Source organism: Chamaea fasciata, unplaced genomic scaffold, assembly GCF_029207755.1.
Source record: "Chamaea fasciata isolate MVZ Bird 193981 ecotype frontalis unplaced genomic scaffold, bChaFas1.0.hap1 SCAF_7, whole genome shotgun sequence".
Lineage (NCBI taxonomy): Eukaryota > Metazoa > Chordata > Aves > Passeriformes > Sylviidae > Chamaea > Chamaea fasciata.
Genome location: NW_027094092.1, coordinates 45705056 through 45724606, shown reverse-complemented (window position 1 = coordinate 45724606; position 19551 = coordinate 45705056). Strand labels below are relative to the sequence as shown.

Genomic DNA, 19551 nt, shown 5'->3' with positions numbered 1-19551 from the left:
TTGTTGGGCTAATAAGTGTCAGCTTCAGAGGCCTTTGAAATGTGTGTTCAGGGGCTGGTGTTGGCTTGTTTGCTTGCTTTCCCCTCTTTGTGTCTTCCTGCTTTACCATCACTCTGTGGACATATTTGGTAACATAGTCATTGGCCTGTATTTATTGCCTGGCTTCTGTGTTTTCATAATCCCTTAATTGTGGTATGCAGTCCCACACAATCGAATTTGGTTTGAATTTTTAGTTGTTTGGGTTTTTTAAATCTATTAATCAAGCCTCTCTGACAAAGAGGCCTGTGAGAGCTTTTGGCATAGTTGTGAAATACAGCAACTGTGCAAGAGAATTCTTACCCTGGCTTTTTTTAGTGCCTGGCTTTAAGACTGCAGTCTCCTTGCTCTAATGTGAATTCCAGAAGACAAAGGATTTATGTTTCCTTTTTTAAGTTTCTTGAAACCTGTGCACCTTTTGAAGATTTTTATAAATGTCTGTCATACATTTTGATAGAAATAATTCATTAAGGGGCTCACACACATTATTGCCTCTGTGTGCCCTGGGTGCTCCTGGTTGGGCTGGCCAGCTGCCATGGACCCTCACTGGCTGGACAGTCTTCATATTGGCCTGGTTTCCAGCAGAAACAGTATTCAAATCAACACATTCCTGTAGAATGTTTTAGATTTCAGCAAAGTAACATTTTCCTATGGAAAAGCCTTTCCTCAGAAAAATCCCTGCAGTCAAGAACCTTCCCATGCCTGGGGCCCAGTGGCACAACAAAGTTTCCTGCTGGTTGTGTCTTCAGAGAAAGAGCAGTTCATCGCTTGCCTTGAGTGGAAATCAAGTCTCACGTGGCATTAAAAATTGCTAGACACATCCATGGGAAAGGTGAGCTTTGATCAGAGGTGGCTCCCAGTTCCTCAGGGGTTAAACACCATCCTCCATCAGTTCTCTCAGATACAGGTTCAGCAGGCTGTGACTACTTAATTTGCTTGCTGTGGTGATGCACGGATGCCACAGTGCCAATGATTGTGCTTTGGAGAGAGGTGGATCGTGCACTGGATGCCTCTGAACTTGTACCCCTGGATCCTGTCTTAGGCATTTTCTGCAAATGCTGTTGCAGCCTGGATATCCTGTTGGCTGAATGTATGCTTCAAACGATAGTGTTTTCTGAGAATCAAACCAGTGATCCTTGGCAGGTAATTGTTGATGTTTCACATGTTGTTTAATTCATAAACTATACGGATTGTTCTTTCAAGATGTTTGCTTCAAATCTCAGCTTACTATGGTTGATCAAGGTCCATCTTCCATCCACCCCTGCAAGTGCCCTGTGCTCATTTGCTTCTCGAGAGTTAAGCCAGTCCAAACATGTCCAAATCAAAAATGTATTAGGCCCCAGATTTCTTCATGGTGAGATAAGAGTTCAAACCACTTACTGCTTTTCTTCCAAGAGATACTAGTTTAGTCAGTGTGCCATCAATAATGCTAATGGCGTAAATATTAATTTTATATCAGGTATTGATTACAAAAGTATATCATAGACCCAGATTTTGCATTTTTATTTTGCCTGAATGCAGAATATGCTGTTACCTTTGCAGGAGAACTAGCCATTCTTCTCTTGTAGCTCACAGGCTACTCTGAAGAAACAACTTGTTTGAAAAAATGCCTGAGATGGACCAAATGTTTTTGGTTTTTATTGATGGTCTTTAGAAGAATGAACTTCTTCAAATGGTTTCTTAATCTGGAACAGAGAAGCAGCAGCTTTGGAACGCTTTAAAGTGAGAGATAGTTCCACTCTGTCAGTTCAACTCTGTCATTCGTTGACTTGAAATATGTTTTAATAATTAATACTGTCTGAGACTTCATATACAAAAGTTTAGGAACAGAAAAAAATTTACCCAATGCAGATCAGACGTAGGTAAACTTCTGCAAAGCCCTGCAAACACAAAAGTTTTTTTGTTTTGGAAGGCTTGATGGTCGCTACAGTACATTATTTACGTGCTTTAATTCTTTAGCTTCCTTCCCTGGGAAGACACAGTTAATTTTCTCAGTTCATGTGGGTTTGTGCTGAATCAGATGGAGATTTTTATGAGAGCCCTGGGCCTTCTTTCAAATTGGAAAATAAGATAAATCATTATGGCTTTGTTTTTCTAGTGGAGACATTTTGTCTGTTCAAATATATATGCTTTTCCCACTCCTTTCTTTAACCCTCTTCCACCCACTTACGACAGCCTGGGAGTGAATTTCTTTTGCAGTGTCATTTCATAATTTCATCTTTTTTTTTTTTTTTTCTCCTCTTGGGCTTTTGAAAGGCATGTAGTTGTCATACTGTGATTTCTGATTGGTATCTACAGTATCAAGACCATGCTATGGCTTTCCATCCAGCCTGATAGGTCCTGTTACCACAGATGATGCAGGACTCTGATGCACGGTAACATATGTTAAGGGAGTGAATCCTACAGGAGTGTGAATACCCTCAACAGCACTTGACCTTCCTGTGAGTTGAGAAGCTACACTGAAGAGTGGGTGCTTACTGTAAGGAATTCAAACAATTGGTTGCATTAAGCACTGTGAAGTGAGAGTGTGTTCAGACAAGTGTGTGCCCCGTGCTCTCCAGCACTTAGAATGTAGACCTACTTAACTTCTTTTTGGTAATTTTGTTTTCTCTCTCTCTCAATTCCCTTTTTTGTTCAGGAATACTGAAGGTTTTTATTACTCATGCTATTGGTTTAGATTTATATGCAGTCCTTATTTTAACATGGTGAATTTTTAATATATTAGCACAAGACTATCTGCAGTGCAATTGTGGAAGAAGTGGTTTTCTTCTATATGGCATTTTAGCAGAATTTTGGGAATGCTGTCAATGTTATAGACAGCACCTGTTTTCATTTTGTTGCATTTTATGTAGCAATTGTCAACTCAAGAGGAGACAAAATTGACTGAGTAGAAATGGATTTTAGGGCTTGTTTCACATTTTGCATCTATAGAGGAAGGATTACCTCCTTAAAAATGCAGAGTGTCATGCAGCAGTCTTATCGAAGGGCAATTATTTGGGCATAGGGCAATTATTTATATATTGGTAGCATAGTTTCACGATGCTAATTTCAGGAAAAGCGTAGAATATTAGAACACCTATGGTTGTCTTCAGGCTGCAGAGGATTTTGAAACGTGTTTCCTGACTACAGGAAAGACTCTGTAGACAATGCTGCAACAAACAGTCACTTCCCCCAGGTACCGTGGTTTTAAAATACTCCCTGTGCCTGAGCCCTTAGATCCCATCAGCGAAATCCTGCAGGCAGTGTCTCCTGCCCAGGATTGCCCACACAGCAGGAGTGGGAGTGGTGATGACATTTCTGCTCTGGGCAGCGCAACCTGCAGATGGCCATGGAGAGGATGAGCTGTGCCATGGGGGAGGGAGGGGTGCACCTGGACTGCAGTCCGAAGTGCTGTTAGGAAAAGAGAGTGGTGGTTTGTAACACCAGCAACAAATTAAACTCCAAACAAGCCACTCCCCCCTCCTTCACCCCTTCTGGTAAGGGAGAGGCAAGAGCAGAGACTATGGGTTGTGATAACAATCTACTGAAAGCGAAAAGCAGTAGAATAAGAAATGCACAATAAAAACAACAACAACAATATTAATACCAGAAGTATACTAAGAGACAAGGTGTTTTATCTACAATAAAGGTATTCACTACTGGAAACAAAAACACGATTGTGGACACTCCCTGTAGGTTGTGTCCATGTGGCTTCCCCAGACAAAGGCAATATGGTGATCGCTCCTGTGGTAGTTGAGAACCCAGGCAGGATGGTGAGGGGGCTCCTGTAGATAGCATTTTCTGCCACCCAGCCCAAAACAACTGACAGCAGTGACAAGCAAACCTGCCAAAAGCTAGGTCATCTGAGTTAGGTTGTGCTGCCGCTCCACCAGGCTCAGTTCCCTGCAGGTGCCTGTATCACCATTTCTACCGCTCTGATGTGCTGGAGGTCAGCTTCAGGGTTGCTGCTGCTTTCCAGCCATTCGTCTGTGCTCCTTTGGTCTTGGTTTGCCTGGGCTCCTTTCAGCTTCACTCAATAGACCCACCTGGGTGGGGGTCACCCCCCACCTCTCCTTTCCCCCCATCGGCCTCCATGCTAGCACTGTCTATTCAGCACTACTGTGGATTTGTATTTTTGCCATTTCTTTGCATCACCATGTCTCGTAACTGTGTTCCAGCGAAAACAGGAGGGAGACCAATGGTTGTGGTAGGGACCGAGTCCTCAGGGGCTGATCCCGACACGTTCCCACTGTGGAGGCAAAATGGTGCACTTCCAGTGAGGTGCCTGGCTTTTCCTCCCAGACCATGCCTGCAGTGGTGTTGTAGGGTGTGTAGAATAACAACTTGGCCCCACCACCTCCTGCAGCCAGGGCAGGAGCAGGGTTGCCTTACCTCAGTCCTCTCACCAGGAGAGGTGGTGGTGGGCAGCTGCTGCATGCAAGGGAGTTCAGTGGGTGAAGCATGGGAACTGCCAGTGTCAGGCCAGGGCTGTCCTGGGCAGACACATTAGCTGGGGCAGCATGTTGTCACAGCTGAGCAAAAGCCATAAAACATTGGGGTTTTTAGCAGGTATCTTTGGAAAAAGTAATGTATTTGGTTGTACTGAGAATTCAGTAAATAATTTTGACATTGATTTGAGGTTTTTTATTATTTATTCAAAATTGCTTTTTTCTCTGTTCCTTCAAGAGAGTGTGGGTGTGTGCTCTGCTAAGGAGGTTTTTCCTCATGAAGAAAATGTCAATCTTGAATCAAATTAACCTATTTTTAACATGAAATTTTAGACCCTTGCTCGAAGGCGAAAGTGTCGTGATATTACATTAGCTTTAGAACAAAACAGAATTTATGCAAATAGTAACTTACAATTGCAACTTATAATGCAAATGTGATTTTATTTACACTTGTTTCTTATTCCCTTTAGCACATCAGGTCCACCCATTTGGCCAGGAAGCACCTTTTTCAAGAGAAATGGAGCCCTTCTACAAGGTAGGTGATAGATACTATATCCTGGAGTAACTGTTCTACTTGAGAAATAACTTCTGCAAATTGCACAGCTTTTTTGATTCTCATCCAGCAAGAAATAACCAAATGTTTTTTTGTTTCCTTTACCCTTTCTCCTTTATTGCGCATCTGGTGCCTTGAAAATGACGGTTTACCACGTACAGTGAGTGTAGTCTGTGAAAGTTGCTGCTTTTTTTCTTTCCTCAGATCATTAAATTGCTTGCTGTAATATATGGTGAAGGGTGGCTTTTTGGTTTTTTCCCTTTGTGTGCATAAAGAGTGCCCAGAAGGAAATGTTCCAGGAAGACTGCTTTTAGCTTTGTGGATGAAACACAGAAGGTTGTTCTTTGAGAGAGATACTTTTCTTTACTCCTTAATTGTGCTGATAGCAAAAGGTACCAGAAGGTAGGTAGCCATGATGTAGTGGGGAAAACACTGTCAGAGTGGTTGTCTCAAGAAAGCTACCATGTTTAATACTGCTTATATTCAAAGAACAGTGTTAAATATCTAATTTCCGTTGTATGGACAATATATACGGAAGCTGTATGACTGCAGTTTTGATAGCTGAAAATTTTCAGTCTACCTTACCAGACTTTTTAAAATAGTTTTTCACTGCTGTGTCTGTTTGTATTTCTGGCATTGAGTACATCACTCATAAAGAAGGTGTCTTAGGAATAGAAGGCCGTGTCCCCAGACCACAAGTGTTTCTCTATGGTGCAAAGTAGCTTACACCACTGAGGATCATTTTATGGTCTTTGCAAGGATTTATCCATAAATTGTCTCAGTTTTCACTTCATTCTCCTGGTGCCAAGATTTTTCTGGTCTTTCTTCTGACAGAAAATGCTAAATAATGTTCTCAGGAACATTTATCCAAATCACCTACGATGGAGCTTTACTCATGACGAGACACACAAGCAAATAATTCATTGGCAGGCAGTATTACCTTCTACACACTAAAGTAATCCAGCATCTGAGGTTTACCTGAGAATATTTTTCAAGTTAATTCCTTGTACATATCTAAGAATTTGCATAACTAATATCAAGGCTGAGATTTGTTCAAGTGAATTTTAAATACATTGAAGCATTCAGATTACTTCGTAGCACTAGGAGATGGTACAGATTGTAGAGTTTAGCTGCTTTTGGCTTAAGTCTGATCAGATGGATCTGCTGCCTTTACAGTCTTTCCTAATGAGAAGAACTAGATTTTAAAATTTTTTTGTAAGTAAAAAGAACTACTATGAAATAGCTTCATTTGTTTCACTTTTTCAACAATTCTGATTTTAAATGTGTATTTGCACAAATGTAGCCTTCGTTATCTGAGTTGATAAAATGCAAACTTGATCTGTATGGCAGAAATGTTTTATATTTTCCTAAGATGCAAAATACCAGGAATTAATAACAGCTGTTTCTGTAGTCCTCCCTATTTCAGTTGTTGCTTACAGCCTTCCCACAATAAAGAAGAATACACTGCTTTCTACCGTTTTCTCCTCTGCCCTCTTCTGCCTGCCATATTGGGGTGAAAAATCTAAAACCCCATAACTTTTCAACATATTAAAAAAATAGGGAAAAGAGATGACTGCCTTTTCAAGTGAGTAACAAAGCCCAGCAGTCTGCGTTCTGGGCTGGCATTCTGCATTGTCATTTCAAGTGGAAAACACAGCCAGTTTGGGCTGTGATATGCATGATACAACTGAGGTTGGAAGGATGAGAGAGTATGAATAAAAACCTCATTAAAGTAATCTTTGAACACTTCCTGGTTGTAATTTTAAAGCAAGAAGATAAATCAGCAAAGCCTTCCTCTCTGTCTTTTTGCTTTCATTTCTGTCCTCGGATTTTTCCCTACAATAGGCTTTTTAATGTATAGGCTTTAGCAGGTTGCATAGAAATAGTTCATCCACCATTTAGCTGCTTCTGAGCATCTTCTTCCAGAAGACCCGTGTAGAGAAATGGTAGCAGTGCAGGGAGGTGTGAGATGAGGTGTAGATGATTATCAGTATCCATTTGCATGACCATCTCAAGTCTTTTTCCAGTGCTTATAATCAGCTTAATGCAAACAGGAGAATGAAAAATTGACTCAGTTACTGGTTTCAAGTTATAGTACTGTCTTTCAATTGGCCAAAGTTGAGGTAACAAAGGGATTTTAAGCTGTTTTTATTTGATAATTGTTCTACTATGTTTAAAAAGAATGTTCACTGTGTTATAGACAATAATACAGAATAATTCTGTAATTATAGTAAATGTGGTATTCACGTGCACTTGTCACACCTCATTTCTTCTGAGTTGTTAAGAAAAATGTACTTTTTATGGTCTGAGGAATGAAGACAAAAAATTCCACAATGTAAGTAGTGCTTTCTTTAGCCAAGAAGACTTATAGATGCTCCTGGTTTCCATTCATTTTATATCAGAACTATTTGGCAAAATAATCTTAACCATTGTAAAGAGTTTAACATACTTCTTCTGAGAAAGTGACTGAGAAAACAGTTATCTCTATGCCTCAAAATAGCAAAGAAAGAGAAAGGGAGGCTAAAATTCATTTTAGCTATTCTCTGTCCTTAATATTTTTGACATGGGCGGGATTAATTCTCTGTTACTTTCTGGCTTTGTATTTTTTGAAGAATTTTGGAATATATTTACACCATTCTCTTTTTGCCTATGATTTTATTAGATACGAGATGGCAGCCTTAGGGTTTTGGGTTTTTTTGTGAGGATCATGGTACTGTTGTTCTTAGCATTAACTCTCTAAACAGTTATTTATTTGAGTAAATCACCTGCCTAGGTGCTTTTTGAAGTCTTGAGCTCCTTCTGCTGGGCAACAGTTGCACCCTATATCTTTGTGCTGCTTGGTCTTCTTGAGACCCATGTAGAGCTCAATTTAGGTAGGACCTTCAGTCTTACCAAGCTCTAATGTCTTCTCTCAAAACTGAACTGTGTGTCCATGGAAATTGCTGTGTTCTAGCCTTCAGGATTTCCATATAAAACATGTTTTTGCTCTTGCTGCTTTTCTTTTTCTATTTTTTGTTTTGTTGTTGTTGTTTTGTTTTGTTGTTGTGTTTTGGTTTTTTTGTAGCTTGTTACTGTATATATTGTGTGTTTGTTTCAAATCATGGCTTATTTATTTTTAATCTGCTGTATGGAGAGGCTTTGTTCCCACTGTTTTTTCTGTTCTGTCATAGCACATTCATTTTTATATAATAAAATATATGTGAGGAAAAAGTCCTTGTGGCGGAAAATATCTGGTCATATTCTAAACTCTTCAGGAACTTATACTGGGGAAGATAGGTGGGGCCACAGTCGCATTAACTTCAAGATCTTAAAACTAATAGATGGTATTCTGAAATGGGCAGTTTTGTTGCCTCTGCTCTGATCTTGGGTGTTAAGCTTATGCTACAGACTTGAGCATGCAATTGCTCACAGATCAGCAGTAATAATAAAACTGTTTTGCTGTTAATGTATCGTACATTCTTATTGAATAACTAAAAATACATCTTCAAATTACCTTTTCGCAGCGGTCATATAAATTCCAGTGGCTGAGTGCCTCCTGTAAGATGTAACTGGACTGTGGTTGGGAGGGGTTTGATTTATTTTCTTAAAGATGTAATATCCCTTCTGAGGGAAAAAATCCCAAAAGAACAAAGTTACTATTCTTTTTAATCTTATTTGCCCTCACACTTTAATAAATTAAATATAGCATATTGCAATGCCTTTGATACGTCTGGGGAAGAAAAGTGAACCTGGGTCATGCAGTCCCTATTGCTGTTGAAAAAGAAAAAAAATGGAGATGGGCCTCCTTACTGAGACTTAATGGTCCACCTTCCAGTTGTGCCTGACCTACTGTAAGTAGGGTCGTGATCCTTTCCAAGTTGTCTGTTTTCTGGTGTGAGCAAGGTCCTCCACTTCCTCTTCTGACAGTCAGTACAATTTAAATCTGCTGCTTGTGGGTGTTACATCAATGAACTCTTTCTTCAGAGATCCTGCCGGCCTGGATTCACACCTGCAAACTGGATTGCAGCAGACAGTGAACTGAATTCAGACAACATGGCTTTCTTGGAAGCCATGATTCTCTTTTAATGAGGATGGAAAGAAAGATCGGAAAAATCCGTGCTCTTGAGAATGCAGAAGGGAAGCAGTGAGGAGTTGCATGTGGCCTCTGGTCCCTCTTGGCTGAGGGAGCCTGAGAAAGGAGGGATTGCCCTCCCTAGATCTCGTGGTCTGCATAGTTCTTTCTCTGACAGCAGCTGCAGAGAGTAGGCATCCTCTTGCTCCAGAACAGAGCAAGGGATAGGATGCTTACCTGGGGATGACTTGTCCTCCTCTCCTCTGGGAAAGCACTGTATGAGAGAGACACTTTCTTCTCTGATACTTGAAGCAACCCATGTGCAATCTGCCTTGGTTCAACTGCCATGGCTGTAGCTGGCACCACCTGTGAAAAGCTTTGACAGGAAGGAGTTGGAAGACACTGTCTTCACAGGGTTAGGTGTCACCAAAACCATGTGAGATGGAGACTCCACAGTTTGTTGCAGAGTAGAAACGGAAACTGGGCACTGCTACTCAATTGATCTTTAATGCCCTTAGTCCAGGTTGATGGCTTTCACATTTCATTTATATCTGACACCTGGCCATAATTTTAGACTTCAATGAAGGTACCAAAGCACATGGATCACTTTATTCTTAGTTGAGAATGTCGAGTTATTAGAGCTAGAAAATGGCATTCCTTATAAGAAAGTTTATTTTGTATGAACTGTGGACAGACCAGAAATGAGCTGTCCTACGTAAAAAGATGAGGAACCGGTTTATTTTGAACATGTGCATACAATTGTACAGAGATCTTTTTCTTCTCTAATAAGCTTGAGAATCCTTGAGATGTCCAAACAAGCCATTTAATCTCTTTCCTGTTAAGTATTTGTCAGAAATGAGAGACGAGATTTGGGACGTCACCTTTCCAGGCATTAGCTATTAGTAGAAGGAGTTGCTGTGGTGGAAATAAACCAGCAGGGAGGAGGCAGAAAGGGGGCATTTGTTGCTTATTTCCCTTGAAAAGGCTGAATTAGAAACTTTCACTCTTCTAAATGAAGACATCCAGCCTATGTTTTTTATGGTAGTAGTGGCAGTAGAATAAGAATGTAACAACAGCAGGGCCTGGTTTCTTTGGACAGGTATTGCGCACACCAACTACTCAGCCTTTACTCTCAAGAAGCTGAGAGGAGTTGTTTTTTTACTTTCAAGAGAAAAGCCTTTCAAGAGAGAACTTGACAACAAAATCCCTAAGAGATGATGCCTGAGTGCCTGCAGCCACATGTGTTTGCTGTCTAATAATGGGAAAATTTGGAATGTTTTTGTCAACACTGCCAACAAATACCCAGGAGCCCCTGCAAACACAGTGGGCTTCTTTCTCCCAGTGGAAATTCAGTTCATCTGCTCTTTTCACTGGGCAAGCAGAACAGATGCAAGTCCTGGGCATGTGGCTGAGGGGAGTGGTATAGCCCATCCTGGAACACAAGGTATCTGTACCTTCTGGTGCTATAGCAGGGCTGAGGAGAAGGAGGAGCAGGGGAGAGCTGAAAGACAAGAAACTTCAGCAAGCGTTACATGCATTTAACCTTCAAAATTGCATGTCACACCTCAAAAGAAAACCAACCTTGGAGAGAAATGCTCTCATTTCTTCTACTGCCTAGAGGTGCAAACAAAAAGAACGTGGCAAGGTAGTGTATGTATTACAGATAATTTAATATTATATAATACTTAAATGTCATGGTGACCATAAGAAAAATGCCAAAAGCAATACAAAACAATCCAGCCTTAGAATTGGTAGATTTAGGTGCTGTGATCTATAACACAGTCTTGGGCAAAACTCTAAGGCCCAAATCCAACTAAACCTTAATTCCTTATTGCATATTTGAGCATCTCCTGTTCCAAAGAATCTAAATGCATTTTCTTCCTTGGGGGTTATAATTTCTTGATTTTGTACTCTGTGAGGTGAGGATAGTAATGGTGCTCTTCGCTGCCCCGGGCTGTCAGTCTACAGAATATTGGCTTTGCATCATATTCCAATGTTCCACTAATGGAAGAACTTTAAACAGGGAAAACATAACTGTAAAAAGCAACAGAACTGTCTGTTAGCTTTTGCAGGAAAGTGAATTTTGGGTTTTGAGCTTTCTCCCCAGTTGAACTCTTTGCTCTGAGATACACTTGAAAAGTGATTGTTTCGTGTAGAGACCTGGGGGGGGTTGAGTGTCAAGTTCCAAGGTAGTTCCTTTCATCAGCAGAGCATTAAACCTTTTGACTTCATCATGTTTTCTCTTCAACTTTCGCTTCTCTGAGCTGCCATTCCACTGTCTTTGAAACAATGGTGGCAGTCATGCTCTGTTGGCTGGTGACTTGGTTTGGGTCAACATACTGAATTAACAGCAAGGCTACTATCTCTCCTTCTTAAAATAAATTACTTTTCATTCACATGGCATAATTATTTGAATCAGTTTTGGGGTTTTTTTTCTTTTTTCTACACACACATGAAGGATACCTGACATTCTCTTCAGGAGTTTCTTTTCAGGAAGATGATTCACATGGTGCTTCCGTAGAGACTGAATATTTGAATAATTTATTTATTATTAGCATTCAGTGTGTTTGTAGTGGTATTACTGAAGAAGTAAAATTAAGTCAGAAGGGTTGTACAGTGTGTCCCTAAGGGAGTAATTTGAACAGCAGAACTCTCCTTTGTTTGGGAAAGTGGGTAAACTCCTAGTGGGGCTGCTGGGGTCCTGAGGGTGCTCGTGAGGGCTCTGGTTTGTGAGAGGATTTTGTAATGGCCTTAGCACTGTACAGTCAATTAAAAAATCCCAATGGAAGACTGAATTTTGCAGTGATTCATACAGAAATGATGACTTTAGTTCGACATTTTTAGCTGTGCATTCTGTGTAGGGTGTTTATATAGTTGTGCAGTTTGTATGTGGTCTTTTTATTCTTATTTTTCTAGTTGAGTGTGTGAAATATTGCAAAAGCATGTTACTAAGTGCCTGAAGTGTGGTCTTGCTAACATTGATGTTAGAGCCATTAGTATTGAAATGGGATCTCTAGCTGTTTATATTCCCTGTGACCAAAAGGTCTGAGCTACCTTTGGTCTCTTAAGTTGAGAAGGAAGAAAACAACTCTGTCAGACAGGTCTCTGTAAAGGTAGATCACTTTGCAGAGTACACAAAGATAAGTTGAATTCCTAATGTGTTTAAACTCAGTAACTTGTTTCGTATCTGCATTGGTGTTTTTACTATCTTTACAGATAACTCTGCTTATTTTGTAACAGTCCTGTGTAGTGACTTTTGAAATTATTACATCCAAGTGACTCAAGATGAAGTTTACTGACTTTGCTTACTTCCCTTGACAACTGGAGAGTGTGGATGAGTGCTGCGAGGCAAGTCCTACCACAGTATTACCCTTGGTTAATAACCTTGGTTCTTGTCACTGGTCTACTTACTTGTTCTGCCTTCAGTCAACTGCTGTTTGAGTTGTGGCAGTAAAACAACACTTTACAGAACACACCAGAGAGAGAAGTTACTGCTGCAAGTTCCTGTAGTACTGGACTGGCTGCCTCAGTAACTGCTGTAGTGTAGGAAAAAAAAGATATGGGAGGTTACCTCCAAAGCATGAAGGAGGTAAGGAGTTGAATGGTCCTTGCCCTGGCAGTTTAGTGCTGAGGTGACCTGCAGGTACAATTTCTCCAAGGATGCTGCTAAATGGCTTCAGATCTGCTCTTACTTTCAGATTGGTCCTGCAGGTGATCTGGCTATGACTTTGCAGTCTGAAAACTAGAATCTACTCCCTTTCAATTGCCAGTAGCTGATTTCCGCTTTTTTAGGGAAAGCGTTTTCTGTGACTGACCCTTCTGTAGGCATCAGCACAGATGCTTTTGTCTAGAGACATGTTTCAATGTTCCTCCTACAAAGACACACACAGGACTGACTTACAAATGGAAAACTGACCTTGGTGCTCTTGGGTTTCAGTTCGATAAAGGAAGATGGAGGAAGATAGAGCAAAAGAAATGACAAGTTCCTGTTCAGTGACGTTTTCCTTTACTAGGACTGCCTAACATCCTCCAATGTTTCCTTTCCATGCCAGGAGTTGTAGTCTGCTCAGAGAGTGGGGGCTGTTTGCCTGTAGTGATTGTTTGCATCCAGGATTACTGGGTACCTGGTGGCACAATGAGAGCATCTCCTAAGGGGTTGTCATGTAGCTGGAAAATGTACTGGCTGTGATCACTGCAAATGTGGAGACAAGTCTGGCAGCAGCTGGTGTCAAACTTCGTCTCTAAGTGAAGTTTGAGTCTAGGCTACTTCTGCCTAGGCTGGGGCTTAGAGCAGTAAATTTCAGTGGCCTGTGACAGGAATATAGCACGCCACCAGTTAGATCCCATTTTACGGGAGACGTTCTCTGAAAAAGTCTCAGTTCAAAATTAGTGGTGAAATTTGTATAGTATCTTGGAAAATGGTAGAGTATGGAAAGATTTATTTTCTGTAACTGTGAAATTATTGTGACTATTGCCATCAAAATCTCTGGGCTGATGAGTTGGAGCATATGCTCCCTGCTGAGAGCCTGTGAATGTTTGGCATTCCTAAAATGTGAAGGTGGCTGATATTAGAAGCAATCTTGGCTTTCATAATTCTAGAGTCTGAAAGCACAGCTACAAGAGAGGCATATGCCTGTGCTTTACATGGAGATTACTAAAATAAGAACATTATTGCAGTTGTGTTGCTATGAGCAGTTTGGTGATGTGCAGATTGCTATTAGCAAGAGAATGTTGTTGTCAGGTTGGGCTGTTCCTTGACTATGTCAGATTTCTTGAGCCAGACCTATATTAAGAAACTTAAAACAGAAGGTCTGGGAATTTTTAAGATGCTCTCTTGCTATGACCTGCTTGTCTGATGGGCAGTCACCTCTTTTTAGATCCCTGGGGAAGCCAAAGCTTCCTAACCAGTAAAAGGGGAAAAATTACTGGACAGACAGTGATGGTGATCAAGTTTAAGCAATGTTTGTGTCTTGTGAGTTTTCTTGTATGCTGTCTCTGTTAATGATGGTCATGGTTAACACTGGCAATAATTTTTCCCCTCTAACATACTAGAAATTTCTTCCTGTTGGTCAGAGCAACTGTTCTGCTGGTGAGTTCTTGATTATATACATGGCATTTCTTAAACATCCAAAAAACGGCAAATTAACAGAAATGGAATATTACTAGGAGAGCTTAATTTTATTTGAAATATTAATAAAAGTAGAAGCTATCTTAAATTGATTGGGTGGTCAGTGGCTTGCATATTTTATTGCTATGCCTTATTTAAGCTAAATGTGAAAAAATCCATTGCTTTCAGATACTGGAATAAATCTTGCCGCTAGAAATTCTTGAGCTGCACACTTGAGAGTATGCAGAGCTGTAGGATGGCACAGTGTGTTCTTACAACTATGAATTCATAATTTGATTTTCCTGAAATTGCTAACAGGCTAGAAAATTAATTGGGACTGCAAGAAGAAAGGAGGCAGGATTTTTTTTTCTTTTTCAGGAGAAATACAGTGTGTTCAGAAACCCCAAAACCAAAGACAGAACATCTTTTGGGGTAAGTAGTACTTTACACTACAGGTTTCAAACTACTAGAAGTACACCTGCCAAGATAGTAGACTGTGAACATGAACCTACTGTATGTACGCAGCACTTCTTCCTCACATCCTCCGTAAAAGAAAGCAAAGTTGCACCTGGATCTTGACAGACAGACTTTTACTAAACAGTCCTCTCTAATCAGCAGGGTGGGACGAACTCATTTTCTTACAAGTGTAAGAGTCTGTTACACTCTCAGGTTATAAAAGAATGTATCCTCTCTTGAATGAATTTAATATTGATCACAAGTTAACATAGAAAATGCAACTTTTCTTTAAATTGTTTTAAGGCAACCACCTTCAACTTGGAGGTAGGATTATAGGATGTTTGGCTTCATCTAAAGGTTATTTCACTTAGTTTCTTTCTCTTTTCAGGTCAGAATGTCATTGTGCTTGGAATTGTATATAATAAAAATAATAAATTCTGTTTCTCTCTGACAATATTTATTTCTGTGTTTAGCCCATCATTCTGCTCTCTAGTGCACAAGGAGGATAAGGTGAAATTGAAATTAAAATTATTTATACAGTGATGGGAAATTCCAGTCCTGATTTTTACGTACACTCATATTTTCAGTCAAGATACTAAGAATGCTTCCTGCATATCTTTCATTTTTATATTTCAGCATCCATGCTGTACATCTTTTAAACAGAGTTTATTCATTTTGTATGAATACATACATTGTTTTTCATTATAATAAAATAGGAAATGCTGCTTTTAAAACCAGAAGTTGAGTTTCAACAATGAGTTTCTGATGTAACTTGTTTCTCCTAAGAAACAAGAACAATATGTGATTTTTCTTGGAGATGAAAATGTAGCTAAGGCCAGACCCACTTCATCAGCTGTGTGTGTGTACAACTACTTCTGTGCTTGTGTGTATATTTAAATGCATTTAAATATCAATATAGGTGGTTATCTAATGTATTGAGCAGGTACAAAGAAGTACAGAGTTATGGAGAAAACTTTCCCTTTTTGTGCTAAAGATTTGGTGCATCTGCCCCATTCTTACTGCCGTAAATGAGTGGTTTGGCTGCTTAAAGAAGTATTGTCAAAGGTATTGGCAAAAATAGGGGTTAACATTAATTTGTGAAAATACTGCTTTACCAAGATGAATGGCAAGGTTCACTCCATTACCTACTACAAAGGTTAAAGCAAACAAAGGAGGATTAAATTAGAAGCAACTTAAAATGTTTTACATGGCAGCCAGGAATGCAAAAGGGGGTAAGGGTGCAAAGGATATGGATGCAAAGATAAAAGTGCAAAGGGGTTTGGCAACACTTAATCATTTATTCAGTACTTTAATATGAACAAAGTGATTCAATAGGGTTCACTACAATTACAACAATGACTTAACTGTAGGTTTGGGTTAAGAACATTCATACCATAATCAATTCACACACACAGAGTGTGGGATAGGTACACCTGTTTCTGTGTATGTGAAGGTGCCTATCAACAATTCCTCTCGAGTTCAGTGAAATACATCAAATCCCTTTGAGCTTCCCAACAGGCAGGGATTGCACCTTGAGGAGCACTGATGTGTCTGTGAGGGGTGACTTTCAGCCTAGGCCTCATCATCCATAATGGTGCGTCAAGTATCTCAAGGTTTGTGAGCTCTGTAAACAATTTTTTCTCTTTATTATTTTGTGTTTCTTTGAGTTCTTCCTTTTAGTCCTCTACAGCAAAAATGAAGTTGTTACCCTCATGATTTTTCCTCCCCACTCCCCTTCAAACAGTTCAAGTTTTGTTGACCACAGTTGACGTTGCTAATGCTTGAAGCAGTTTGGAGTTAAGTAAACAAGGTATATTATAAAATTGTTTTGTTTTTTAAAAAATTGTTCAATCTTACATGACCATGAATTTGTGTTGACATTCTGTCCATAACAACTTACTCTATTACCAAAGATAGGTTTCTATCTGTGTCTTAGGTAGCAGACACCTTATTTGCTGTATTAAGTCCTTATAGAGTGGTCAAGGTATACTTCTGGATCTGCCTCTTGCAAATTTTTCTGATGAGAGAGTTATTTTGTTTTGGGTTTTTTAATAAAAATATCTTGCCATGGTCACTGAGAAACCACAAGCTAGATCTGCATTTTCAAACTTCTAGAAATGAATTAGTAGCTTAAAAACATAAATTAGCAAATGCTGGCCAAGATGCATGATTGATTAAGAAATTGATGAATTTCATATAGTTATTAATTTTATTGGGTTGTGGTCAGTCTGTGAGGTGTTCTGACTATTTGGTTTTGCTTTTTGGCTTTTCAAGATACTTCCTTTTTCTGTGTAACTTAACTGCTGCTTTGAATGGTTTACAGTGTCTTGCACAAATACAACTCTTTCAACTCTTCCTGTGCAAATGAAGCTGCTGTATTATTAGTAAAAAGATGAGGCTTTAGACATGTGAATTGTTGTCTAAGTAAAGACTTTGATACAAGTGGTGCAGAATATAGCACTGACACTTTTCTTAGTACTTAGGACAGTATTAATCACTGACAAGGCAACCTGTGTACAACACGGGTGCTCCGCAGACAGTTTAGTACAGGTGGGCACTTCTACTCAAATTGATGCTCAAAATGTCCAACAAACCCTTTAATTTCCCCATACCATCTGTTGAACAGCTTAGTGCTTGGAGGCAGAAATGAGACAGGGCAGAAATGAGACAGGGCAGAACTGAGTGAACACACAGTACTGCAAGGTCACGACTCCCTGGCTTTTCGGGTCAGTCACGATGGGGCTAGCAGGGCTCCAATTACTTCTGAAGGGCAGGATCCAAATTTACTGGAAGATTTCTGAAATGAATCCTTCTGAAATTTTGTTCCTAGGATCAGCAGTTACTCTTTTGCCAGACTTGCAAGTGCATATAGGTCCATGGCATCATGATTTATTTTGTAAACATTCCATGATTTTACTGCTATCTTTAGAGACGCCCCTCTGTCTACATGGAGAGTGATTTTTCTTGAAGAGTGATACACGTTAAACTCTTCCAGGTAGCTCCTAGTTTTTGCTCTTAGGAGAATGGCCAACAAAGATTATAAAACAAACACTCCTGTGTTTTTCACTGAGATTTTACTTTCTCTGTGATTAACTGGGTCAAGAAATCTTTTTATTTGGCAGAGAAGGAAAGTGAAATACAGAGGTCCAGAATGAGACTTGCTAGAACGCAGGACCACTGAACAGCTGTTCAGCAATCTACAGATTGAGAAAAATAGCTTAAGATAATGCTAGTGAGCTACTAGTCTAAATAAAGGCATCTCATTTTTTTCTCAGGGTTTTGTTTTTTGGAGATTTTGGAGGTTTGGTTTTTTGGTGGGTTTTTTGTAGTTTATCTGAACAAATAAAGATGTAGGCAGTACTCTGAGCAGAATAATAGTCTTTTCCACTGAAAATTAGGTTAAAATAATGATAAGGAAAAAATGTAACTTAGAAACAGAACTTCACAGTTACATAAAAACAGTTTACGGTTCCTCTAGATGTTTTATTCAGCTGGTAAACCTGTTTATAAGCTGAAATTCCTTTCCACATAATGCCCTACATGAGTGTACTCTGTAAGCCTGACAGGAGGAGGGACGGCTTTATAGACACAAGACAATACGCAAAGAATCTTAAAACTGCTTTTTTGAACAGCCCATAACTTGCAGTTCAGGGCACACCCAAGCATTGTAGTCCCTGGTCAAGGGTCCCAAGAGGGGAGTGGAGCTTCGGCAGTGCTGCCTGTCTGTTGCCTTGGAAAACTCGGGTTTGAGACAACTAGCTCTGGTTTCGTTTGGAGCTCTGAACTCATGTGAGCACCCATGTCTGTAAATGTGTAACCCCTCCACCATGTTTTTTACATGTTTTTCTTATATATTTGTTACTTCACAAGTAACTTGTGAAGGTTGGATCGTTGTTACTGAAGGATATGAAGGGCTTGAATCACTCACTGTGGCTGCTGTAGTTGGCATTGTGAGCCTCCAGTTCTATGTGTGTGCTGGTTAAAACAGCCATCTACACTGCTTTCAGGGACTGCCTGATGTGCTCAAGTGCAGCACCTTACAGGCTTGAGGCATGGTATTACGGGTACCTCTTTCAACCTCAGCTTGCCTGGATTCTTCACTTAGGTTGCTTCTCCAGTATTTATTAACAAAAAATCAGGAAGGGAAATGCTATTGACTTTACAGAGGAAGCCTACAAGCTGAAGCCAAAGTTAATTCTTCCTTGCAGGCATGGCATTTGGTAATTCAGAAGAAAAAAAAGCCTGTATCATAAGTACCTTCAGGTATGCAGACCGCATGCAAAATAATAAACAAGAGTTTCCTGCTGACCTTGCTGGCTGGAAGGCGGCAGTTGCCTTTGGCCAGGAGACTGTCTGCTTAGGGAAGTCAGTCCTTGGGGAAGGTGGTGATCCTCAGCTGGCTGGTGCCAGGAGGCCCCTTTGAGGGGCAGAGCGAGGTGGCTTCTCTAAAAGGAAACTGTCAGTTTGATCCCACATTTCCTGTGAGCAGCTACTGTTTTGAAAAGAGGCAATTGAAAAAGCAACGTTGGAGACCAGTGAAAAGAGAAAGTAGCTGATGAGGGCTAGTTGGAATAAGTCATGGTTAGTATTAAAGATGTCTTTAGAAATGCACCTGAGATACCTTTCTGGGAATTCGGATGTGCTTCTTCTGTGCTTGGATTCCCTGAACTGGCTGGCAGGGAACAGTTTTACATCAAGTGCTAAGTTCCTTAAATGACTCAAGATTTAGTTAATTCTCATGAATGCAGAGCAAATGCTGAAGTTTGTGAAGATTTTGACATGCTGTTCTTGTTATACCAACACAAAGATTCATCCCAGCTTTCACTGCACTGCTTTGTGATGGTGGTTTCACAAGTCATAATTCTTCTACACTTGCTGAACCCTGCCAGGCTGGTGTTCTGCCATAATGCATTCTACTGAC

General features: G+C 40.0%; 1 protein-coding gene across 6 annotated transcripts in view; it reads left to right on the top strand.

The window, feature by feature from the left end:
- Nucleotides 1–19551, top strand: part of FOXN3 (forkhead box N3) — a 210940-nt gene that overhangs the window by 129801 nt on the left and 61588 nt on the right. For all 6 annotated transcript variants that reach the window (XM_066188638.1, XM_066188637.1, XM_066188641.1 and 3 more), the window contains one exon: nt 4934–4998. In XM_066188638.1, coding sequence (XP_066044735.1) covers nt 4934–4998 — 65 coding nt within the window. The remainder of the gene's footprint in view (nt 1–4933; nt 4999–19551) is intronic.